This window comes from Geotrypetes seraphini, chromosome 2 (assembly GCF_902459505.1).
Source record: "Geotrypetes seraphini chromosome 2, aGeoSer1.1, whole genome shotgun sequence".
Taxonomy (NCBI): Eukaryota; Metazoa; Chordata; class Amphibia; order Gymnophiona; family Dermophiidae; genus Geotrypetes; species Geotrypetes seraphini.
Genome location: NC_047085.1, coordinates 364,559,296 through 364,586,550, shown reverse-complemented (window position 1 = coordinate 364,586,550; position 27,255 = coordinate 364,559,296). Strand labels below are relative to the sequence as shown.

The following is a 27,255-nucleotide window of genomic DNA, read 5'->3' as shown; positions in this document are numbered from 1 at the left end:
TCTGCTCTCAAGCTTATTTTCTCCCTTCCATTCATCCATCTCCTTTCTCTTTGAGCACCTCCCATATTCATCATTGCTGTCATTATTCTCCTTTGCTTTGGCACACTTTCCTACTCCTCCTTCTGTTCGCCGCTAGGGATGTCAATACCAATCCTGGCTCGCCATGCCCCAACGGGACCCGTTTCACCATATAAAGGCTTTCTCAAGGGTTCTAAAGGAGCTCCACTCGAGCATCCTTCCTCTTTTGGGGCTAGGATTATATGGCGAAACGAGTCCCGTCGGGGAAGGCTAGTGATTCTGCACATTAAAAGATAAGTGTAAATTCTTTCTGTTGTAGTGTTTCATTTAAAATGGTTTACATATCTAGGGAACAACAAGGAGGAGGTGACAATAAGGGCCAAGGATTGATATCATCACCTATGAGGCTTTGAAATTACACATTCAGTGTTTAATCAAGCGGGTTTTGGAGACCCTTTAGCGCTCTTTCCTGCACTGGACACTCTGAAGTGGGGTGGTTTGCCAGTGTGGATCCATCTGTCACGCCCCTTCCCTTGTTTAAAAGCAGACTGAAAATCCACCTTTTTGATATAGCCTTAAGTCCATAACCCTGCTCCCCTCCGCCCACTGCTCACCACACTAGCCAGCAGATTAACCATCTCCTCTAACTGCATCCCCCACCAAGGCATCCTGTTTAAATTATAAGCTCTTTTCATAAGGGATTGTCTGCAAAGCGCTGCATAAGCCTGGTAGCACTATTGACATAATAGTAGCAGGCTGCATGAGGGGCATACAACTGCTGTTCCTGTACCCTGGAGAGTCATTGTCGCTGGGCTGCAATATAGCGTTGCTTCCTACACAGCAATTAAAACAATTTTTCATCAGATGGTCTGCTTCTTGTCTTCTTTCCACGTTGGATCTAGTAGACTGGTTGCCTTATTTTTTTCCTTACCTAAGGAAATATTGTCCACAGAAATGTGCACCTACATTTTCTTCAGATAGCTTTTCAAATAAAAAAAACAGGCATTGTTACCTTCTGAGCCCTAACTTTGGTCTGGGAGAGTGTGGCGCAGTGGTTAAAGCTACAGCCTCAGCACCCTGAGGTTGTGGGTTCAATCCCATGCTGCTCCTTGTGACACTGGGCAAGTCACTTAATCCCCCCATTGCCCCAGGTACATTAGATAGATTGTGAGCCCACCGGGACAGACAGGGAAAAATGCTTGAGTACCTGAATAAATGCATGTAAAACCGTTCTGAGCTCCCATGGGAGAACGGTATAGAAAATTGAATAAATAAATCTCAGTTAAAATGATGTATGCAAAGTTGTGTTCGTTATTTTAAGTGGGCAAATTTGAAGATTGTGCTCCTCCCATGTGCAGCCTCCCATGTTCAGCCTTCAAAAAATGTGGCAATCTGTTTCAACATTAAAACCTCGGATCTTGAATGTATGCTAAGCTTTATTAAATTGAAATTTATTTGACTTTAACATGGATTCACATGCATATTAATAAATGCAGCCCTCTCCATTTTAAACAGGGCGGGTTCACTAAGCCCAGATGGGTTATCATACTTCTGTTGTCAGAGGCCTAAATCAACAAAATACTACAAGAAATCTGAATTCATCCCAGAGACTCTTGAGGTCATGTGTCATCAAGAGCCATAAATGTGAATTCCTTCCTTCTACTCTGGTATTCAAATAAAAAAACAAAGTATCAAGAGAACCTTCTATCCAGCCTAGTGCCATAACCATAATAATGCATCTCAAGTTTATTTTTCAGTGCGGGAGAGTGGTGGGCAAAGAAATTTCATGGGTACGTAACGATACAACACTGCAGTCCATGTGCCAAAACAGAATCACACTGTATCTGTGCCAAAATTGTATTCTTTCATGTTCATTGGCAGGTGAACTGTTTAAAAATTAAGACAGGCAGTCCCCAGGTTGAAAATGAGTTATATTTTTAAAGCTGTTCTTAACTCGGTTTGTATGTAACTCAGAACTTGGTAGATTTTAAGATTCTTGCTGCTTACCTCTGCTCCCAACTGACCCTACCAGTGTTCCCTCTAAGGTACAGCATGCACAACCACACACAGTTCTTAATGTGGCCATGAATCATTCCTGAATCTGCTGCAGGAGAAGCGTAGGAGTCTATGCCACTGGAAATGCTGCTCAATGAAATCAAATGAAGCTGCAACCTTGTTCTTAAGTATGAGTTATACTTAAGTCGGGTGTCCGTAACTTGGGGACTGCCTGTATTCTGTCCAACCTTCTGTATTTCTTTTCAGCTCCCTCCTAGAATGGAAATGCAGTATTACTGTAAACCTTTTTCCTTTAGTGGGAATTGTTAGTCTAAAAAGTGAACTTTTTTGATTGCTTTAGGCAGGTTCTTTCTGTCTGTTTGTGTATTGCTACATCCTAGATTCATTTACCAAGCACTGCCTCCTGGCAACAAAGAAGCAAAATTTATTTTTTTTAATTTATGAAAAAATTTATATACCGCAAACAACTATGCAGTTTCCATATCACACTGTACAAGTAAATATTAAGTCACCTCCTTCACATTAGTCCAAAACCAAAGGAATCTATCTAGCTGACCAATGTATATATCATTTCTTTAGGGCTTCAGACATGCCAATCGTTGTTCGCTGATACTCTCGTGATACAACCAAAATTTTTGTATGTTTGGCTATGGCTGTGGCTTCTTCATTTGCCCATTAATTCTCTTATTTGTTATAACAAATAAGAGAATTAATGGGCAAATGAAGAAGCCACAGCCATAGCCAAACATACAAAAATTTTGGTTGTATCGCGAGGGTTTCCATATCACATGCATAAAATCTTGTTTCCCTACCATTATCACATATAACACAGACATGTCTAAACAACATCATTAATCATCCATGTTATAAACAGGGATAGAAAGCAAATTCAATCCATTCAGAAATACAAGAGAAAAGACAAAATATCTGATTTTTTTTTTTTAATCAAAGAACTGAACCATTGTATTATGGTGTTTCAAATGGTAATACAAAATGTGTCAAAAATTCCAAACTAAGCCATAGTTTGCTTTCAGATCACATCATGTGTGCACAGCCCAGCTTTCCTTAAGCAGATGGCTCCCCTCCCCCCACAAGCAACACTGAAGAATTTATATACATAAAACAGAGATCAAGTGATATAACCATTAAGGGCCAGATTGTGGAAAGAGCACCTACAAAAAACAGTGTCATCCGCGTGTCAATCACACGTAGACGCCATTACCAGAATCACAGCTACCATTAAACATAGGTACTGTTAATGTAGGCCTTCAAAAACATAAGGCTCCTTTTATTAAGCCACGCTAGCAGGGTTAACACGCGTGACTTTTCATCATGCGCTAACCCCCGCGCTGGCCTATGTAGGCTATGGGCTCCTTTGTAAAAGGAGCCCATAGCCTACAGTACGGGTGCCTATGTGTGACATGAATCACATCTACAGAGGCTCCTAGCTGCACCTAAGGTCATTTCTGCTCAAAACCACTTTGACCATAGGCGCTGCTAGGTGCCTTTGCAGAGATGATTCTGGTGCCTTTTTTGTAGGCACCTGGGGGTTCCTACATTTTTTTTAAATGAGGTTTTAATTGGCTTTAAACAACACGGTCAATTATCGCACTGATTAAAACCAATTAAACTAATTAAGTGTGGCGTAATCTTGTGATTTATTAGTTGACATATGAAGAGAAGAAATTGTTTAATTATGTAGATTTTATGACATGGTTTGTTTTTGTTTTTATTTTATGTATGTTTTAGTTTGAGTTCATTTACCCCTCCTTTACTGACACATAGCACGGGTTTTAGCATGTGTCAGAGCTGTTACCGCTACTACTGGTGCTAAAACCCACACTATGCATTAGTAAAGGAGGGTGTTAGCTTTTTTGTAAATGGTATAAAAAAGTTTTAAATAAATAAATAAAATTTCCAGAATGAGCCCCTAGGTGGCATAGAAGCATAGAAGGGTTGAATCTTGATTTAATGCAATCTGAAATGGGTATATATCCTTGCGTTGCTGTTGCTGTTGTTGTTGCGTTGTTGAGCTCTGGCTAACATTCGCCACCTTCCAGTCCTCCGGAATCTTTCCCGATTTGATTGACTGGTTGGCTACTAGTTGAAACAGTTCAGCTATAGTCCTTTTCAGTTCCTTGATGATCCTCGGATGGATGCCATCCGGTCCTGGGGATTTATCGCTTTTAAGCCTGTCTATCTGCCTGCATACCTCTTCTAGACTGACCGTCAGTCCTGTCAGTTTCCTGTCTTCGTTTCCAGCATATGAGCCTGCCTGGTTGTGTGTCCTCTGTGCCTGCCTGGTTATGTGTTCTCTGCGCCTGCTGTGGTCTCCTTCTTCTATTTTAGCGGTGGCTCGTCCCTTCTCAAGGCCCTTCGTGCCATTGGCTCCTCCCCTTTTGAGTCAGAGCCCGGTGGATGATGGGGGGGGGGGCAGAACTAACTCTCGCCGCCTCCCCTAGCTCTCTCTCTGTCCTCAGCTTCTCTCTGTGCTTACTCTCCCTCTTCTGCCTCTCTCCTTCACCTGCTTTCTTCCTCTGCTAGCTGCCGCTCTCCTTCCTCTGCTCTCTGCTTCTCCTGCTCGTCTGCCCAAGCCTGTAGATTGCCATTGGCTCCTCCCCTTTTGAGTCGGGGCACGGTGGATGACGTTGGGGGGTGGGCGGAACTAACTCTCGCTGCCTCCCCTATCTCTCTCTCTGTCCTCCGCTTCTCTCTGTGCTTACTCCCCCTCTTCTGCCTCTCTCCTTCGCCTGCTTTCTTCCTCTCTACTAGCTGCCTCTCTCCTTCCTCTGCTCTCTGCTTCTCCTGCTCGTCTTCCCTTTATTGTGTTTCTTATTTAAATTTAATTCTTTAGTAATTGTTAGCGCTTGATATTCATCAATGCTCACCATTATAAGTTCAAGTAAATTAGGACACTGCTCTATTAATCTTTATTAGGACTCTATGTAAGCATTAGACTAGTGCATTGAGGTCTTCTGATAAACTATTACTGGATGCGCCAGCCTTCAAATCGGTTTGACTTGAAACTTATCAGTCAACAGTTCAGGTAGAGCGAGCCTAGCTATGGAATGCTCTTCCATATGGCTTGAGGAGTGTGAGATCTACTGTATACTACAGTTTAGAAAATTGTTGGAAGCACCTTTTTTTGCACAAGCTTATAGCATTTAGGTGTGACAAACTATGGATTTCTGAAAGATGTACCTCAGGCCGTTAGATATATTGATATGACTTAATGTAGATTTTGTTTGATTTTTGTATGTTTTATTTTATGTATGTTTTGATACTGTACACTGCCTAAAATTGTAGGATACTGAGGTTTATAAATTTTTTAAATAAATATTTAATATACTTCATGAATAGAGCATTAAAAATGAAGGGTGGACATGGCATGGATATTTTAACATGTATGTGATATAACAATAATATAAAGCAGAGTTTCTCAACATGCAGTAAGCGTACCCTAGGGGGTATGTGTACCATTGTCAGGGGGTAAAGGCACCAGCGCTGTATGTCTTCCACCCTCCTTCTGCCATTGCATATTTCCCATCTTTCTCATCTTCTCTCCCAAGCCCCTTTCCCACCCCCCGTGCACTAGCAGTGGCAGCTTACCATGTGCTTTTAACTTCCCCACACAGCTGCTGCTAGTGTTAGTTTAGCTGGCACTTCCATCAGTCAGCCTAGGCCAGCCCACCTCCAACAAAAGAGGAAGTTGCATCATAAGAGGCAGACCAGCCTAGCAAAGGCCCCGAGGCTGCCTGATGGAATTGCTAAACTAATGCTAGCAGTAGCTGTGAGGGGAAGTTAAAAGTACAGTAAGCTGCTACTAAGGGGAGGAGAGGTACTGCTGGGCAATGGGAAGGTGGAGGGAGAGGTGCTGCTGAACAGGAGAAGAAGGAAAGGTGAGGGAGAGGTGCTGCTCGACAGGGAAGGAGGGAAGGGGAAGGGAGAAGATGTACTGCTGGACATAGGGAAGGGAGAGGTGCTGCTAGACAGGGGAGGAGGGATAAGAGGTACTGCTGGACATGGGGAAGGGAGAGGTGCTGATAGACAAGGGAAAAGGGGAAGGGAAAGGTGCTGCATGCTGGAGGGGAGGGTAAGATGGTGCATGGGAAGAGAGCATATTAGTAGTGAGTAGGGTTGGGGGGAGGGAAGGAATGAAAATTGTTGCAGGAGGGGTGAGTGATGAGAAAGGGAGAAATGGACATGGAGTGGTTGGAAGGGAGAAATGGTTCATGTGGAGAGAACATGTGAGGTGAGTTGAGTTGGGGAGAAATGGACTGGGGTGGGAATGAGGGATGTCACACTCGAGGGAAGGGGCGAGAGAGAGAGAAAAAGCATGCAGGAGGCAGAAAATGTTGGACTCATGGAGAGAGAGAGGGAGAGTTGAATGGATGGGGAGAGCAAAAGGAGGGAAGGAGAAATGTCACATTCAGGGGTAGGGGAGAGGGCAGAGAATGAAAAGCACTAGTCTGATGACACTGTCTAGAATGAGTTATCAAACCCTGTTGTCCAATAGTATTATGTTATAATTCAAGCCTTAGACATGTAGTTGATGATCTGGGAAGTTAGATTGCCACCTCCTCTGCTTTGTACCATAAAACTATAGGCCCGTACACTTAGTGCAGGAAGAGGCGGTCGGAGCATACCACAAGTGATTTCATGCACTCGCGGCGCTCCGGCTGCTCTCCCGCTGCCCTCTTCAGTCTCCCCCTTGAAAAACAGTATTCACGGTTTTTCAAGATTTGCGGGGGTTCCTGGAATGGAACCCTCACGAATATCGGGGGAGTACTGTACAATCAATGAACAGCACTCATTGCACAAGCATGTCAGCAACATCAATAATAAAACTCAGGAAAACATTGGTATGGCACGAAATTATTGCAAAACCAGAACACTACAAGATGTTCTAAAGCATTATGTCACACTGTCCTGGAAAGAAAAATAATCTGTCATTTTCTTCTGGGCTGTATTTTGATGCTATATCACTAGCACGCCATGCGCCTTATGGGCGGAGCCTGTATGTCATTTATAGTCGAACAAAACTACAGCTAAAAGCGGCTCTGGGGATCAAATTGGTTATCCATTATATCTGAAAGTCCGTTATATGCGAGTCTGCTATATGCGATGATTTTATGCATGTTTATAAAGGTGCACAGCCGGGACCAGCGGACCTCGTCCGCTATAGACGAGGTTCTATTATAAGCGAGTCCATTATAATGAGATTATACTGTACAGGCAAATAAAGATGAATATAATACATACCTATACCATGATTAATGAAAGGTAAACTGAAAGAATGAGTATTGGAAAGAAAACAAATATACAAGTAAAATTAGTGGATTAATCTACTCCATAAGCAGTCAATAGCCTTAGAAAGCCCCACTATATACCCAGCTACCAATGTCACAGGACATCTTAAGCCCGCTGACTCATTTCTTGTTGCAGGATCAATAGCTCCAAATAGCTAGGTTCAGTGAATAACATACTATCTCCCTTGAAATCTAATCAAACATCTCATCAGGTATTTAAGTAAGAAAGATATTCCTAATGCCTGAGGTTAGAGCTAAGGAAATTCTCTCTTCGTCTCCTCATCATTTTGTTCATCTTTAGCTAGCTTCTCATGACCACACTCCTCTGGAAATTGTTCAAGATCTACCACACTTTCATTCCTATTTCTATCTATCTTCTTCAGTCCACCTCCTGACTCTTTATCTGTGAACACAGAATAGAAATATGTTACTAATTTTTTCCTTATCAGTTCCTACATTTTTCTCCTCTTAACTGCTGAGTCTCACTGAGTCCCACTTTTGTGATGCCTCCTATCACTACCATATTTTTTAAATTTCTTATTCCCCCCATTTCATCGTATCGGCTATTTTTCTTTACACTTCCCCCTCCCCATTCGCGGTTTCTGCACTCGCGATTTCACATAATCGCAATTTTTTTCTGGGAAGGGGGAAAATAAAAAAAACATATTTTTTACCTCCCTGCCGCTTTCCTGGCCTTACCTGGTGGTCTAGCAGGCTTTCGGGGCAGGAGCGATCTTCCTACGCTCCTGCCCCGTGCAGATCGCCATGAGGAAATGGCTGTAGGGAGTTCCCGTCATAGTCTCGAGAGACTACGGGAACTCACAGCATGTTAACTTTGTGTTAGTCAGTACATGGTTAGTACAGCGCATTGCCTACCAAATACCTTTCACGTCCACTCTCCTCCCATGATTTGCCCCCTGAGAAAAAAAGCACTTAAACATATGGTTTACCAAAAGGTAACTGCTAAATTACCGAAAAGCCCCTTAACTGGCTGTGCACTAATGGTTTCTAAAAGTTAGGTGCCAAAATACTGATCATTATGCTAGTATTCTACAATGGCAGAGTTGAGTGCCAAATGTTGCAGAAAACAAGCACAAGTCTGAAGTTACACGTCAAACTTTGCACCATGTCCATGGCTGACATCTATATTGCAGCAGTTTGGCATGTACGAAATATAACCATTCTGTAAAGTTCATGCAAGACTTTTAGAGCTCTCCTGACATGCCTACATCCCTGCCACATGAACGCCTCCTTTTCATTTGACCATGAGAGAAATTAGGCACATGTTTTATAGAATAGGGTGCATGCTAGTTATTGGAATCTATCACTAATGTAATGCCAATTTGTAAACTTTGCTAGAAATACATCAAAGTGAGCGTCTTCAAGCATACTACCAGTTTGGCCTCCACGTTCAGATTTTTTTTTTTTCAAAGAGAGGCCCAATTTTTTTAACTTCAGCATACATATATAAAGTCCAGCAAGCTTGATCTACAGTAGCTGTCTTTGCCTGCTACTGTAGATAGGGTTTCATCATATTATGTAAATGTATCAGTTTATCTAATGTGGATCTCATTCAAAGGTGCTGAAGGAACTTACATAGTAACATAGTAGATGACGGCAGATAAAGACCCTAATGGTCCATCCAGTCTGCCCAACCTGATTCAATTTAAATTTTTTCTTCTTAGCTATTTTTGGACAAGAATCCAAAGTGCTACCCGGTACTGTGCTTGGGTTCCAACTGCCAAAATCTCCGTCAAAACCTACTCCAGCCCATCTACACCCTCCCAGCCATTGAAGCCCTCTCCAGCCCATCCTTCCCCAAACGGCCATATACAGACCATGCAAGTCTGCCCAGTACTGGCCTTAGTTCAATATTTTAATATTATTTTATGATTCTAGATCCTCTGTGTTTATCCCATACTTCTTTGAACTCAGTCACTGTTTTCCTCTCCACCACCTCTCTCGGGAGCACATTCCAGGCATCCATCACCCTCTCTGTAAAGTAGAATTTCCTAACATTGCCTTTGAATCTACCACCCCTCAACCTCAAATTATGTCTTCTAGTTTTACCATTTTCCTTTCTCTGGAAAAGATTTTGTTCTATGTTAATACCCTTCAAGTATTTGAACATCTGAATCATATCTCCCCTGTCCTTCCTTTCCTCTAGGGTATACATATTCAGGGCTTCCAGTCTCTCCTCATATGTCTTCTGGTGCAAGCCTCCTATCAATTTTGTCGCCCTCCTCTGGACCGCTTCAAGTCTTCTTACGTCCTTTGCCAGATACGGTCTCCAAAACTGAACACAATACTCCAAGTGGGGCCTCACCAAAGACCTGTACAGGGGCATTAACACCTTCTTCCTTCTACTGGCTACGCCCAGCATCCTTCTGGCAGCAGCCACCACCTTGTCACACTGTTTTTTCGCCTTTAGATCTTTAGAACTTAGGGAAGTTCTGGTAGCTCCACTGACTGATCTTTTCAATGAGTCTCTAGAGTCGGGAGTGGTACTGGAGGACTGGAGAAGGGCACATGTGATCCCTCTCCACAAAAGTGGAAGTAAAGAAGAAGTAGGGAATTACAGGCCGGTAAGTCTGACTTCTGTGGTAAGCAAATTAATGGAAATAGAGAATGGTCAAGTTTCTGGAATCCGGTAGATTACAGGACTGGAGGCAACATGGATTTACTCTAGTAAAGGTAGATAGAGGTAGTAGAGGTAGGTCTTGTCAGACAAATCTGATCAATTTCTTTGACTGGGTGACCAGAGAATTGAATAGAGGATGTGCGCTAGATGTGGTGTATTTAGATTTTAGCAAAGCCTTTGACAGTGTTCCACACTGACATAAATAAAGTGAGTGCCCTTGGGATGGGTCCCAAAGTGATGGGCTAGATTAGGAACTGGTTGAGGCGACAGAAGGTAGTGATCAATGGAGATCGTGCGGAGGAAAGGGATGTTACCAGTGGTGTGCCTCAAGGTTCTGTTCTTGGGCCTGTTCTTAACATTTTTATAAATAATATTGCTGAAGGTTGTCGAGTAACATTTGCCTCTTTGTGGATGAAACCAAAATCTGCAATACAGTAGATTCGCCGGATGGTGTGAATAACATGAAGAAAGACCTGGTGAAGCTTGAAGAATGGTCTGAAATTTGGCAGCTAAAATTTAAAGCTAAGAAATGCAAGGTCATTCATTTGGGCTGCAAAAACAAGAAGGAATGGTACAGATTAGAGGGTGAAGACCTTATGTGCACAACGGAAGAGTGGGTCTTGGGTGTGATTGCATGTGATGATTTTAAGTTGGCCAAACAGGTTGAAAAGGTGATGGTGAAAGCTAGAAGGATGCTAGGTTGCATAGGGAGAGGTATGGCCAGTAGGAAAAATGAGGTATTGATGCCTCTGTATAACACTCTGGTGAGACTTCATTTAGAATATTGTGTACAATTCTGAAGGCCGCATCTTCAAAAAAATATAAAAAGGATAGAGTCATACCAGAGGAAGGCTACTAAAATGGTTTGTGGTCTTCGTGATAAGGTGTATGCTTTGAAGGAAAGGCAGGAGAGGGGAGATATGATAGAGTCATTTAAATACCTATGTAATATAAATGTACATGAGTCGAGTCTCTTTCATTTGAATGGAAACTCTGCAATTAGAGGGCATAGGATGAAGTTAAGAGGTGATAGGTTCCGGAGTAATCTAAGGAAATACTTTTTTATGGAAAGGGTGGTAGATGCGTGGAACATTCTCCCGGAAGAGGTGGTGGAAACAGAGACTGTGTCTGAATTGAAGAGGACCTGGATTAGGCACATGGGATCTCTCAGAGATAGAAAGAGATGATGGATACTCAGTGAATCACATGGATGGGATGCAAACATACCAGGATATAATCTTTTTAGGAAGGACAGAGATGGTCAAAAAGGTGGAGGAGTAACTCTCTATGTAAAGATCAATATCCAAGCGACCGAAATGCAAGGGACCTGGTGAGAGGAAGAAGCGATATGGATCACTCCAAAAAGAGAAGATGGAACTTCTATCTATGTGGGTGTAGTCTACAGATCTCCGACTCAATCGCAGCAAATTGATAAGAATCTGATTGTGGATATCTAAAAGTTTGGAAGGAAAGAGGAGGTTCTGCTGTTGGGAGATTTCAACCTGCCGGATGCGGACTGGAATGTTCCGTATGCGGAATCGGAAAGAAGTAGGGAGATTTTGTATGCCTTTCAAAAGACTCTGCTCAAACAAATGGTGACGGAATCCACAAGGGAAAAAGCGATATTGGATCTGGTCCTCACAAATGGAGAGAGTATCTCTAATGTTCGAGTGGGTGCTCACCTGGGAAGTAGCGATCATCAAACGGTTTGGTTTGATGCAACAGCTAAAGTGGAGAGCGGCCGCACAATACTTAAAGTCCTAGATTTCAAATGTATGGACTTTAATGCAATGGGAGAGTACCTGAAGAAAGAGCTGTTAGGATTGGAGGACATAAGAGAAGTAGAAAGACAGTGGTCTAAGCTGAAAGGAGCGATAAAAATAGCTACAGACCTTTATGTGAAGAAAATCAATAAAAACAAGAGAAAAAGGAAGCCGATATGGTTCTCCAAACTAGTGGCGGAGAAAATAAAGGCGAAAAAGTTGGCGTTCGTGAAATATAAAAAAATAACAAGAAGGAGTGCAGAAAGGACTACAGGGTGAAACTGAAAGAAGCTAAGAGAGAGATACGTCTGGCAAAAGCACAGGCAGAACAAATGGCTAAAAACGTAAAAAAGGGAGACAAAAACTTTTTTACATATATTAGTGAAAGGAGGAAGATGAAAAATGGAATTGCTAAACTAAAAGATGCTGGGAACTGATATATGGAGAGTGATGAGGAAAAAGCAAATGTGCTAAACAAATACTTCTGTTCTGTGTTCACAGAAGAAAATCCTGGAGAAGGACCGAGATTGTCTGGCAAAGTTACACAAGAAAATGGAGTAGATTCTGCACCGTTCACAGAGGAGAGTGTTTATGAGCAACTTGAAAAACTGAAGGTGGACAAAGCGATGGGACCAGACTGGATCCATCCCAGGATACTAAGGGAGCTCAGAGAGGTTCTGGCGAGTCCTATTAAAGACTTTTTCAACAAATCTCTGGAGACGGGAGTGATTCCTGGGGATTGGAGGAGAGCGGATGTGGTCCCTATTCATAAAAGTGGTCACAGGGATGAAGCAGGAAACTACAGGCTGGTGAGCCTCACTTCAGTTGTTGGAATAATAATGGAAGTGCTGCTGAAAGAAAGGATAGTGTACTTCCTTGAATCTAATAGGTTACAGGATCCAAGGCAACATGGCTTTACAAAAGGTAAATCGTGTCAAACGAACCTGATTGAATTTTTTGATTGGGTGACCAGAGAGCTGGATCGAGGCCATATGCTAGATGTAATTTACTTAGATTTCAGCAAAGCCTTTGATACAGTTCCTCATAGGAGGCTGTTGAATTAACTTGAAGGGCTGAAGTTAGGACCTAAAGTGGTGAACTGGGTTAGAAACTGGCTGTCGGGCAGACGCCAGAGGGTGGTGGTTAATGGAAGTCGCTCGGAGGAAGGAAAGGTGAGTAGTGGAGTCCCTCAGGGTTCGGTGCTGGGGCCAATCCTGTTCAATATGTTTGTGAGTGACATTGCTGAAGGGTTAGAAGGAAAAGTGTGCCTTTTTGCAGATGATACCAAGATTTGTAACAGAGTAGACACCGAAGAGGGAGTGGAAAATATGAAAAAGATCTGCAAAAGTTAGAGGAATGGTCTAATGCCTGGCATCTAAAATTCAATGCAAAGAAATGCAAAGTAATGCATTTGGGGATTAATAATCGTAAGGAACCGTATATGCTGGGAGGAGAGAAGCTGATATGCACGGATGGGGAGAAGAACCTTGGGGTAATAGTGTCCGAAGATCTAAAGGCAAAAAAACAGTGTGACAAGGCAGTGGTTGCTGCCAGAAGGATGCTGGGCTGTATAAAGAGAGGCGTAGCCAGTAGAAGGAAGAAGGTGTTGATGCCCCTGTACAGGTCATTGGTAAGGCCCCACTTGGAGTATTGTGTTCAGTTTTGGAGACCGTATCTGGCAAAGGATGTAAGAAGACTTGAAGCAGTCCAGAGGAGGGCAACGAAAATGATAGGAAGCTTGTGCCAGAAGATGTATGAGGAGAGACTGGAAGCCCTGAATATGTATACCCTAGAGGAAAGGAGAGACAGGGGAGATATGATTCAGACGTTCAAATACTTGAAGGGTATTAACGTAGAACAAAATCTTTTCCAGAGAAATGAAAATGGTAAAACCAGAGGACATAATTTGAGGTTGAGGGGTAGTAGATTCAAAGACAATGTTAGGAAATTCTATTTTACGTAGAGGGTGGTGGATGCCTGGAATGCGCTCCTTAGAGAGGTGGTGGAGAGTAAAACTGTGACTGAGTTCAAAGAAACGTGGGATGAACACAGAGGATCTAGAATCAGAAAATAATATTAAAAATTGAACTGAGGCCAGTACTGGGCAGACGAAGATGGGGTAGACTTGCACGGTCGTTGTCTGTATATGGCCGTTTGGTGGAGGATGGGCTGGGGAGGGCTTCAGTGGCTGGGAGAGTGTAGATGGGCTGGGGTAGGTTTTAACAGAGATTTCGGCAGTTGGAACCCAAGCACAGTACCGGGTAGAGCTTTGGATTCTTGCCCAGAAATAGCTAAGAAGAAAAAAATTTAAAAAAATTAAAATTGAATCAGGTTGGGCAGACTGAATGGACCATTCGGGTCTTTATCTACCGTCATCTACTATGTTACTATGTTAGATGGGCCATTTGGCCTTTATCTGCTGTCATGTTTCTATTCAATGTTTCTATATTTCTATCTCTATCAAATTTGCCTCTTCTCCTAAGTTTATTTCCTTCTTTCCATTCTCTATTTTTCTTCTCAAAACTTTCCCATATTTATGTACTTTTTGGTTTCCTTTTCTGTATCCAAATTTTTTTTTTTTCCATGATTTTCTCCTCTGTTTTCTAAGATTCTCATTTTCTTTCTCTTAATCTTTCTCCCCCATCTCTTCCAAAGATTGGCCTCTCTCTTTTCCCTTTCTCATACCAGCTTTAGCTTTTCAGGTACTTATTTTGCAAGTTTCACTAGTTCTCCCTGGTTTAAACAATTCAGAAAAATAAGATTGTATTTCTTGATTAGATCAGAACACAGAATAAAAAAAATTCCAGGTACCAGTAATCAATACAGTCCATGATACATTCTGGGCTTCAGTAAGATTGTCCAAAATACATACCAGCCTTATCTTGAAAGGAACAGGGTAAGAAATTGTTCCAATCTTCTCATTTACAGACAGTAATGTTAACAGAACATTCTATTGCCTTAGTGACAGATGGCCATTACTGCTTTGACCTTATCAGGTAAATACATGATTTGAATAAGGAATTCTGCCTTTTGGCTCTTGAGAGAAATTTCAGCAACCCACAATGTCCATTAAGCTAAGGGGATAATTTACCCCATAGTCCAGCTATTTTAAATGATAAGAGAGGTTGATTTCACAAGCAATTCTATCCTCTTTTTGAAGAAGTCAAGGCAAGGAAGTTCGAGAAAGACTCCTCAAAGGCCTCCTACCTCCTACAAGCTAGCAGTGTTTTACAGGAAGAAGTTTCATAATCCAGAATTCCATCAGATTATGGCTGGCAATGCTTAACTTGTTTTCTTCCTTTCTCTTCTGTGCATTTCTAGGTTATTTTTGAGGCCCTTTCACTAAACCATGCCATGGGAGAGGAGGTATAGAATCAGAGAAACTGAGAAAAATGAAGGATGATAAAATACGATGTGGCCTGTCTGTCTATCCATCTATGCCATCTACTATCATCTCTTTTCCCTGTGAGAGCCTATGTACTTGTCCCAAACTTTTCTGAAATCAAAGTTTTTGTCTCTTAACACCTCCATCAAGAGGTCTTTCCTTGACTTATCCACCCTTTCCATTAAGAAGTATTTCATTGGGTTACTTCTTAGTCTGTCCCCTATCACCTCCATCCTATGCTCCCTCATTCCAGAGCTTCCTTTCAATACCACATAGGTATTTAAACGCTTCTATCATACCTCCCTTCATCTGCCTTTCTTCCAAAGTATTCAAATATTGAGATCTTTAAGTCTGTCCATATGCTTTATGATGAAGATCGCTGACCATTTTAATAGTCACCCTCTGGACTCACTCCATCCTGTTTATATCTTTTTGAAGATGAAGTCTCTAGAATTGTACATATTATTCTAAACGAGATCTAGCAAGAGTCTTATACAGGGGCATCATCAACTGCATTTTCTACTGACCATTCCTCTCCCTATGCACCCAAGCATCCTTCTAGTTTTGACTGTCAACTTTCTACCTTTTTGGCCACTTTAAGATAATCACATATGATCATTCCTGAGTCCTATTCATGTACTAAAATTCATTTCCTCCTTAAACTTTACCATGCCCTTGAGTTTTTGCAATCCAAATGCATGACCCTGCATTTTGGACCATTCTTCAAGCTTCACTTGGTCTTTCCTCATATTAACAACATGATCAGGGGTGTCTACCCCATTGCGGATTTTGGTGTGATCTGCAAAGAGGCAAACCTTACTAGACAGACCTTCAGCAATATCACTTAAGGTTTTTTTTTTAATGGCCCAAGAATTGAAATTTCTGGCATATCACTGGTAAAATCCCTTTCCTCAGAATGGGCTCTATTTACCACTTCTCTCTGTTGGCGTTCCACTCAGCCAGGTTCTAACAGAGTCTGTCACTTTAGGGCCCATACTGAGGACACTCTGTTTATTAGTTGTCTATGTGGAACCATGTCAAAGGCTAATACTCCCTGTTTCCAGAATGTCACCTGAGAGACCCATTCTGCTTCTGCATTAAAGCAGGCTGAGTTCTTTCTTTACTTGTCTCCTTGGAGTTGGATTGTTGTGGCCTTTATAATGCTATTCTCTTCTTTGATATCTAGGGTGAGGGATGTAGATACAGGCAAAGTAGATGGTCTGCGCATGCGTCAGGATCGCTGGAGAGCGATCTCTGTAGTCGGTGGGGCTGTGCCTTTGATCGCCCTCGTTTGCATCACCCCCATTTGTGAATTCGTCAGCCTGCCGCGGATCGTCCACGGAGCGGACAGGATCGGGCAGGTTAGTGAATCTAGGCCACAGTCATTTAGGTGCTGACAATCAATTATTGGAGTTAATTGGAGTTGATTATCACTTCATTGGCAGTAATTAGAAGTTACAAGCATACTTTCTCTGCGCCCTATTCTGTAACAAATGCACCTAAATTTCATAAACTCAAAAGAGAGCATGCATAGACAGGTCAAAGGCATTCCCATTAGGCGTGATGTTATAGAATTCCTGGATTTACACACCCAATTGCCATGGGTTGGGCACAGGGATTTACACCAGGTTTCAGCAGGCATAAGGCCATGTGATCAAAGCTAGGCATGGAAATAAGAACATAAGCAATGCCTCTGCTGGGTCAGACCTGAGGTCCATCGTGCCCAGCAGTCCGCTCACGCAGCAGCCCAACAGGTCCAGGACCTGTGCAGTGATCCTCTATTTATACCCTTCTATCCCCCTTTCCAGCAGGTAATTGTCCAATCTTTTCTTAAGCCCCAATACCGTACTAAGTGTGATTTTCAGGGTGAAATCCAATTTTTCCAATACATTCCCAACTCGGCACCCCATCAAGTGATTTCCCGTTTCCCAACTGGGATTCTGTTTTTGCCATGCTGGCTTCCTCTTGGCTAACTTTATAGGACTTCTCTTGTCCTCCTTCACAGTAACCAGGAGGGCAAGAGAATTCCTACAAAGTTTCGCCAGATACGGTTTTGGAGACCGTATCTGGCGAAAGACGTAAGAAGACTTGAGGCGGTCCAGAGGAGGGCAACGAAAATGATAGGAGGCTTGCGCCAGAAGATGTATGAGGAGAGACTGGAAGCCCTGAATATGTATACCCTAGAGGAAAGGAGAGACAGGGGAGATATGATTCAGACGTTCAAATACTTGAAGGGTATTAACGTAGAACAAAATCTTTTCCAGAGAAAGGAAAATGGTAAAACCAGAGGACATAATTTGAGGTTGAGGGGTGGTAGATTCAGGGGCAATGTTAGGAAATTCTACTTTACGGAGAGGGTAGTGGATGCCTGGAATGCGCTCCCGAGAGAGGTGGTGGAGAGTAAAACTGTGACTGAGTTCAAAGAAGCGTGGGATGAACACAGAAGATTTAGAATCAGAAAATAATATTAAATATTGAACTAGGCCAGTTACTGGGCAGACTTGCACGGTCTGTGTCGGTGTATGGCCGTTTGGTGAAGGATGGGCAGGGGAGGGCTTCAATGGCTGGGAGGGTGTAGATGGGCTGGAGTAAGTCTTAACAGAGATTTTGGCAGTTGGAACCCAAGCACAGTACCGGGTAAAGCTATGGATTCTTGCCCAGAAATAGCTAAGAAGAATAAATTTAAATTGAATCAGGTTGGGCAGACTGGATTTACCATTAGGGTCTTTATCTGCCGTCATCTACTATGTTACTATGTTATCTCCTGAGAAATACCAGCATGGCAAAACCGGAATCCCAGTTGGGAAACAGGAAATCACTTGATGGGATGCTGAGTTAGGAATGTATTGGAAAAATTGTGTTTCACCCTAAAAATCATCGCAGAAGATAAGAGAATTGTTTCAGTTTAGAACAGAAAACCAGAAGATAAGTATAAATAGAAGGAATTAAAAGCTTAACATTATCTTTTGAATGAACGGTTTTAAAATGTATTAGTGCAATGATTGAGGAGTGTTTGTCAAGTGGGTGTGAAAAATAAGCCCTTGCTGCTGAGAGAACAGCCTTTTCTGAGCACTAATAACAAAAAATATAAAAAAATAAAACCAGTGCTAAAAACATGATTTTATTAGTCAATAACTTCTAGGATATGAGGATATTAGATATATGAAAGATGAGTAAATATAAAAACATATATCTCCCCTGTACACTTCTCCTTCCGTATTCATGGTTTCAGCATTTGTGGTTTCGATTATTCATGGTTTTTAGTTTGCTGGCTCCTCCCCCCAAATTACATCAGCTTGCATAGAGAAATCACTGATTCCATGCATTTACAGAGAAAATCACTGATTTCCAGCACTTCCTTCACCGTGTTTTGCCTCTCCTTCGGGAACAGGCCAGGTCTCCCACATGTTATTCGCGGTTTCACCATATTCACAGTGGTTTTTAACAGAAAACAGCGAATAACATATGAAGAAGTTATTCGCGGTTTTTCTCTATTTGCGGTTCTGTTAATCCCCTATCACAGCGAATACAGAGGGAGAAGTGTAGTTATAAATTGCTACTTGCCAGCTTGGTGCTCTAACCAATAGGCTACTTCTCCACTATGGCAGCAGTTCTATAAAATGGAGCCTCACTTTAGGTGCTGCAAAGAGGTGTCCTTAGTGGCAATTCTGTAGCAGGTTAAGAGCATGCCTAAGCCGTTATAGAACACTAGTGCAAGGCTGCATAGGTGCACTAAAAGTTTAGACCGACAGCAATATACTGCACGGCACAGAATTTTGAGCGTCGTTAGTATCATTTAAAAGTGAACTATTTGTTGGCCTGCAGGTGTGATTTACTTATACAGTATGGGGTTCATAATTGAAATGGAAATACGTCTAAACACCCGCCCAAGTTGACACTTGGACGACCTAAAAGACAGGTCATTCAAGTGCCGATAATCAAAATGTTTTTTTAGATGTATCCAGGAACATTTTAGGCCTCTGAATACCGCTGTGTGCCCAAAGCTGAAAGGGGAGTTTTTGGAGGAGTGGTGTGGGCGGGATTTGGGCGGGACGTTGGCTGACCTACTTTGTTTCACCGAAAATAAGACAGTGTCTTATATTCATTTGGGGCCCAAAAAAGGCACTAGGCCTTATTTTCGGGTATAGCTTATTTTTTTCATGTACAGATCATCTCTCCCTTCTTCTCCTTCATCCCAATTCTTCCTCTTTCCTTTCCCCCACATGTGCAACATCTTTCCTCCCCTCTCACCCATCCCCTTGTGCTTTTCCTTTGCAGCATCTTTCTATCCCTCCATCCCCCTGTGCAGCAGAACCCTTGCCCAGCTTCCATCCTTTCCTCCCTTCCATCCCTTGTGCAGCCGAACCGCTGAACCCCGCTGACCCTCCATCCTTCCCTCCCAACTGATCATGACCAAAAATACCTTCTGGCAGAGGAGAGTCAGGCCAGCAGCACTCACAGGCTGCTGGGGCCTTCTGTGTACTGATGACATCATCAGTATCGCAGCACACAGAAGGCCCCAGTGAGAAGGCCGCGAAGGCCTGATTGCTTTGACACGCAGCTCCTGATTGGCGATGCCCGACGTTAGTACAGGAAGAGGCGGTCATAGCATACAGCGAGTGATTTCCTTCACTTACCGGTGCTCCGGCTGCCCTCTCCTGCCTCCCCTTTGCGGTTGGAAAATACCATGAATGACCGGGACCGTGAACTGCGGACCGCGAATTTGCGGGGGAGCACTGTACATACCTGTCTCTGGAACATCAGCACCTGCTATAGGAAAGCCTAGTAGAACTGTACAGAAGTCTCTTAAGTAGCCTGGGGGGTGGGCTGGTGCAATGTTACTCAACTTCTTCAAGTCAAGTACCCCCTAAGTCTAACAAATGTCAACCGAGTACCCCCGCCAAAGCTCCGCCCCAGACCAGCCCAGGCTCTGCCCCTGACCCCTCATAATAATAGTACTAATTGTAATGCAATTTCTTCCATCTATTTTTCATATGTACACAATATAATCTGATTAATACATAATTGTAACCACAAAATAAAAAAAACCACAAAGCACACTGTACACACAGAAAATGTTATCATTTATATTCAAGGGTTTTTTTTCAAAGAGGTCAAAGCAGATGATTTTAAAATATGCAATGTCACCTCAGTAACAACTATATAAAAATAGAAAAATATAGTGCAAAATATAGACAGCAGATATAATTTTTCAAAACTGACACATTTTGATCATTAAATTGAAAATAATATCATTTTTCCTACCTTTATAGTCTGGTGATTTCATGAGTCTCTGGTTGCACTTCCTTCTGACTGTGCATCCAATATTTCTTTCTGCCTCCTGCACGCTTCCTCTCCTCCAGACCTTATTCCTTCCCCAACCAACATTTCTCTCTGTCCCTCCATGAGTCTAACTTTTCTTCCTTGCTCCTTCACTCCTATTTTCAACATATCTCCCTCTCTCTCTCACTGTCCATCTGTCTTGAGAGATCCAGGTATCTCTCCCACCCCCTCTACTGCCACATCCAACATTTCTTACTTTCTCATCCCCTGGATCATTTTTTACCACTGCCCACCAGGCCCATGCCAATTTCTCCTTCTATCACACCTCTCCAACACAATGCCACATCTCTGCCTCCATCACTATGTCCAACCTTCCTCCCCTTGCATCTCCTTCAATCTGTCTCTCTGTTCCCTCTCCACCACCATATCCAACATTTCTCTCTCTCATCCTTCTATTCCCCATGCATCTCTACCTCACTCCTCTCTCTCTATGCCCAATTTTCCTCTTTCTTCCTTTCCCAGTGTGCACCATCTCTTTCCCTCTCACTCACACACTCAAGCCCAACAATTCTCCTTTTCTATTCCCTCCGTCCTTTGTCCCAAGTTAGTGCCCCCTTCCTCCCTCCCTTCTGTGTTCCATGTTCATGCCCCCTCCCTTCCTTCTGTGTTGAGGTATGTGCCTCCTCACTGCCTCCCTAACATGTTCCTTCCCCCCTCCTCCCTTTGTCCCAGAACATGTCCCCTTACTTGTTTGAGCCACACTTGCTCCTTCTGCCTATAGAAAAACTTATTGGGGGGATGCACAGGCAGCGGTTCCATGCTGCATATAGCTGACCCACAAGCCTTCCCTCTGATGTCAGCTGACATTGGAGAGAAGGTTTCTGTGTCAGCTGAAGGAGGTAACTGGGAACCCTCCTCCCCTCCCCCCCTCACTGACATGGGCAGAAAGGAGGGATCCCTGGCAGCGGCTTCAGTGGAGGGGTTGGCTGGAAGAAGGAATCCCCGGTGGTAGCTTCGGTGGACAGGCAGGCAGGAAGGAGGAATTCTTGGTGGCAATTTTGGCAGATGGGCAGGCTGGAAGGAGGGATCCCGGTGGTGGCTTTGGTGGATGGGTGGACAAAAAGGAAGGATCCCTGGCAGGAAGGAAGGATTCCCACTGGCGGCTTTTGTGGACAGGCGGACAGGAAGGATGGATCCCCACTGGTGGTTTTGGCAGATGGGTGGGCTGGAAGGAGGGATCCCTGGTGGTGGCTTCGGTGGTGGGCAGGCAGGAAGGAAGGATCCCTGGCAGCAGCTACGGTGGATAGGCGGGCTAGAAAAAGGGATCTCCGCCAGTGGCTTTGACGGACAGGCAGGAAGGAAGGATCCCCACTGGCGGCTTTGGCGGACAGGCGAGCAGGCAATATCCTTGGCGGCAGCCGGTGCTGCATACCCCCAACAAGCAGCTCATGTACTCCCTAGGGTACGAGTACTATGTGTTGAGAAACACTGGGCTAGTGAACCATAGAGAGGAGGACCCAGCCCATAACCCACTCTAACCACTACATTCATGGTGGAAAATGGGAGCCCACCCAAAAAAAAAAAAATCAAACTCTACTGTAGTGGCATAAAAAAAACAACCCCCAAGCCCTACTGCACTGCCATATAGGTGCCACCTGCAGCCATAAGGACTATTCTGGTTGTAGACAGGTGGGTATAGTAGGTTTTGGAGTGTTTGAGGGGGGCTCATCATTACTTATATGGCAGTTCTGGTGAGTTTTTATGTGGCACCCTATTTGTGAAGTTCACAGCAGTGCTCTGTTGCATGTGTGGGTGGCCAGTCCATCACATCCTCTCCTATGTCCAAAAGGTCTTGTTCTGGGTGTTTGAGACCTGGACGAATATTTGGATGAGAAGTGGGATAAAGATAAACTCCTGGATGTAAAGATGGATGATTTTTGAAAAAAAAAAGTATACTTTAGACATATTTTTTGAGAAAGGACATTTATGCCCTGCTGACTTTGGGCGACTAGCGCCCTACATCCAAATCGGACTTAGATGTATGTTTTGATTATGCCCCTACACATATTTTTAGGCTACCTACTTGATCAGTTGTGTTGTGACCTCTGATGCAGACATTTGTATGCCGAACCGCAGCTGTGTCGGGTCTCATTATACACATTACCTGCTGCTGGTTTCAATAAACTCTACTCTGTTACTGTTGTGACCACTGCCTTGCTTTGGGACTCTACTGCTTTGGGACGCGAGGCCAGTTTATCCTCTTTTTTTTTTCTTCTTTTTTATTACTGCTTTTGCTCTAAAAGTTAAGTATGCCTGCATATGACAGGTGTAAGGAAGCATGACGTAAGTGCGTCATGCAAAGTGCATAACTGATAGTATCATTCCATAAGTTGCATGCATTGTTTAGTGACACGCCTATGACATGTTTTTGCTCCACCCACATGTACACCCCCCCCTGACAGTTGCATGCTAAGCAATTGAGTTGCATTGTTTATGGAATAGCAGCAGCAACATTTACATTATTTGCACTAAACACACCAGCCTATAGAATTGGCTTTCACGGAGAAAGGTATGGCATAGTGGTTAGAGCTACAGCCTCAGTACCCTGAGGTTGTGGGTTCAAATCCCACTCTGCTCCTCACTCAATCCTCCATTGCCTCAGGTACATTAGATAAATTGAGAGCCCAATGGGACAAATGACTACCTGGATGTAAACCACTTAGCCGATTAATAGACGATATATAAATAACTAAAATAAATATTGCAAATTCTTAAATTTGCATATAAACATATTAAAGACAAGTGAATCATTTATGCATAAAAATCAGCCATGCAAAACAGAATAAATACAAAGAACCCCTAAATCGTGCTCACCAACAGCGTGGTGATTGGGTGCCCTGTTGATATACTGGTATTTTTAGTTGCAATTATTGTTACACAGTATCTAAGTTGCTAACTATCTTCTATGGAAGGAAAATGCATTTTTATGAATAGAAAATGCAATTTGTTCTTGCACTCTTCTTTGTCCTATTGTTCTTCTAATAACATTCAAATGTTTGAGTGTGCTGCCAGAACACAGAACTTTCCAGAGTCTTGACTGCAAGAGAGTTGTGATTTACTAGAGAAAGAAGGTTTGACAGTGACATCCACCGTCGGCCCAAAATTTGTGGAAACTTGTTGAAAACAAGCTTGAACCAAGAAAATTAAGCTACTTTGCTACTAATGATGGAAGTCAGATTTAGTAGGCACAGATTCTCCTGCTGGCAGCAGAAACACGGAGAACTGTCTGCCATTAACAAATGCTATCAGTGTGAGCCTAGGCATGTCTTTTGCATTGAACTGACCCTTTTTACTTCCTTTCTCAGTTTTCCCTCTCATTGGACATTGGGAGGAAAGGCAGCACTGACATTATCCCTTTTCTCTCTTTTTTTTTTTCCAGATAAAGAAGATTAAAAACGACCGCAAATTTATTTCATCATTTTAGCTGAACTTCTCCATTCTTCCTCTCCTTCTTCCACAAAGGCCAGTTACTGGAGAAGTTGATATACAGCTGTCTAAGCACTCCTCCCACTAGTTGCTTCACAGTTAATGAGTCTGTTTTTATTATTATTTTTTTTTGTGTATTTATAAAGGCATCATTTTCTTTTAAGAAAGTGACTCTGCAGACAATGAAGCCAGGAGAATTTGCACAAAGCATAGACTGTCTTCTCAAGCACATGCTAACGTGGCGAAATGAAGAATTGGCCCATGAAACGAACCTACGCAGACTGCACTCTTAATGATCCAAAAGGGTTCTTCCGTGCACTGAAAAACGCACACAGTGCAGTTCTAAAGGCATAGATGTGGAAGTTAATCAAAACAGAGGCGATTCGTTGTGTGCTAGACAGACTTAGAACTGTTATGTTCAAAGACATTCCTCATCGCCCCCCCTCCCCGAACCCAGCATAAGATTTGTTACACACTTTACAACACTGTTCTGATATTATGGATTTTTGTTTTTATGATGCTTTTAGGTAAATGAATTGAATTTTTGATATACTATTTTGGGGGTTTGTGCACTATTTAAGGGAAAAAAAAGTTTTGATTCACAGTTGTAGTCAGTCAGATCGATCACTAAGACTTTTTTTTCTGTTTTCCCATTGTGAAACGTGTAATGGGGGGAGGTGGTATGGTGCTAAGCCTGGTCAGTTCTTTCTTTTCTTATATCTCAATGGGATCATTTTATCTAGCATAAAAACAGGTGAAAGGAAAAGAAGGTAAGATCAGAAGCACTTGAAACACATTTAGCAACTGTATTCTTTAATTTTAATTTTTTTTTGAAGGGGGGGAACAGTTATTTTTTACATTTTAGATAAAAAATTTACATGCTGTGATATAGACAATAGTCCATGCTGGCCATGTGTATAGTATAGGATGGGAAGAGCTAGGAAATCTGTTCTGCTCTTCAAGACTATAGGAGAAAATCCTGTTAAATATTGCAAAGGTGAAAGCTAAGGGAACTATTGTCCAGAAACCTCAATATTGGCAAAAGCTCTTTAACTGATCATTTTCTAGTGCGTGAATATGAAACTCCCTCTGTTTTTTTGAATGGAGTTTGAAAAATATACCTGAATGGGAAGACCACCTCATTGTCGCTTTCATGTTCCTATATTATGAACTATTAGCAGCTTTAAAGGGAAATGCTGTAGTTTTCTGTTGATTAGCAGAAACTGCTTGTGTATACTGTATGTATATATGCTGTATATATGTACATATAGAATATATACATGTATATGCATTAATGTAATCTACATGCAAACAAACTTTGTCACATTTAACCAGTGTAGACTTCTATATACTGGGATGTTGGAAGCTTTACTTATTTATACGGTACAAGAGAAACATTATTTTGTGCAGCAAGCCGTGCTGGAGTTGGTCTTATTCTCCTCTTTGCCTTTTGTTTTAAAGTGTAAGGACAAACATAGAAACAAAGAATATTATGACCAGTAAGAATCGTAAAGCCATCTACTGTAATCTGCTCCATTTTTGTTGCAAAGATCCTTTTGAAAATCTACTCCTTAGTGAATAATACTGTTAAAAGGCACATTTTCTAATAGCTAAATTAAACCTAGATCAATAGTCAGCCATGCGGTCGCTCTGTTAATTTAAACACTGATACTTAAATTAATATGCACATTCAGTGCTGCTATCTATATAGGTAATGGCACTTCCCCAGCCCTAAGGGGTTAATTTTATATAGCTGGCACTCACGTTTATGGGTCAATTATACTCACAAATGATTAGAATAACGGCATATATGTGTACACATATGAACATAAATGCTAAAAAAAAAAAAAAATCCACATAAGTGCTTTTCTGTAAATATGTGCATATATCTTACATAGTGTGTATATAACAGACAGGTGTACACATTGGCTGAGTCAGGGCTGAATATGGGTAGGGCTCATGCGCACTTTACTAATAGAACACTATCCGGCCGATATTCAAAGTAAGTTAACTGGCCGACCAGTTAACTTACTTGCATGTGGCTATCTGGTCATTTTCAGTGGCATTTAATGGGTCAGCATTGTTGAAAATGACTGGTAAGCGCCGAAGTGGAAGCCAGCTAAATCAGGGGACATTACAGGGGCATTTCAGGGATGGAATGCAGTTGGATTCCCAATATTCAGAGTTCACTGGCCATGTTAAGCACATAAAAAGGACCACATTAATAGCGGTCCTATCTTCATGTGCTAGATTAAGTCTGGATATTGATTTAACCAGGCATGTGCTAGCCATCTTTTAAAAGCACAAAAATTTAATGCCAAAGCTCACACAGGACCCAACATTGAATTTCTAGTTTTAGTGTCGGCGGCAGTTTAAAAACAAACAAACAAAAAACACGTTCTGCCACCAGCTGAATATCGGACGGTATAAGTTTCACGCATATCTCTAGTTTTCAGGCATGAGTGCTTACACCATCTCTATAGCTAGCGTAAGTACTTGTGCCCAGATTATAGGTATGTATTTCACACTAGTAGGATTGTATAAAGGGAACTAGGTGCCATATTGCTGCACTCTTATAGAATTACCCCCTAACTGTTTAACTTAGGTCTGCATGCCACTACTAATTGCAAGATTTTTAGAGCCGGCTCTGTGATTTATTTATTTTTTTTAAATAAAAAAAATTCAGTAAGTGGGACTCCAGTTTAGGTACCGAGAAAAATCTGCAGTAGACTCTGTTCTGTGAAAGGAACTCTGGACTGAGCACCTTTTATAGAATAGTGTGTAGAATAAGAACTTAATAGTCTTACTGGGTCAATCCAATACTCCATCCAGCCCCGTGTCCCATCTTCGCGGCGGCCAATCCAAGTCACAAGTACCTGGCAAAAACCCAAATAGCAGCTGTCCCATGTCCGTCTCAACAGCAGACTATGATCTTTTCCTCCCAGAATTTGTCCAAACCTTTTTAAAAACCAGCTACATTAACTGCTCTTACCACATCCTCTGGCAATGAGCTTAACTGTTCTCTCAGTGAAAAATATTTCTTCCTATTGGTTTTAAAAGCATTATTCTGTAACTTTATCGAGTGTCCCCCAAGTAAATCTTGATGCAGTAAAAAAATCGATCCACTTGTACCTGTTCTACACCACTCAGGATTTTGTAGACTTCAATCGTATCTCCCCTTAGCCATCTCTTTTCCAAGCTGAGGAGCCCTAACCTTTTGAGTCTTTCCTTATACTAGAGGAGTTCTATCTCCTTTATCATCTTGGCCGCTCTTCTTTGAACTTTTCCTAGTGCCACTATATCTTTTTTGAGATAAGGAGACCAGAGCTGAATGCAAGGTGAGGTTGCACCATT

At 42.4% G+C, this 27,255-nt stretch overlaps 1 protein-coding gene across 6 annotated transcripts in view; it reads left to right on the top strand.

The window, feature by feature from the left end:
- The window catches only part of PDE1C (phosphodiesterase 1C), a 758,662-nt gene that overhangs the window by 653,951 nt on the left and 77,456 nt on the right, over nucleotides 1–27,255 (top strand). The window contains exons 18-19 of one of the 6 annotated variants that reach the window (XM_033930575.1): nucleotides 1,776–1,808; nucleotides 23,855–26,866. The exons of 3 other annotated variants lie outside the window; for them this stretch is intronic. In XM_033930575.1, coding sequence (XP_033786466.1) covers nucleotides 1,776–1,808; nucleotides 23,855–23,868 — 47 coding nt within the window. In that variant the 3' untranslated portion in view covers nucleotides 23,869–26,866. Of the gene's footprint in view, nucleotides 1–1,533; nucleotides 1,727–1,775; nucleotides 1,809–23,854; nucleotides 26,867–27,255 lie in introns of those variants that run through there. 2 more of the 6 variants (XM_033930576.1, XM_033930577.1) reach the window with 2 other exon arrangements.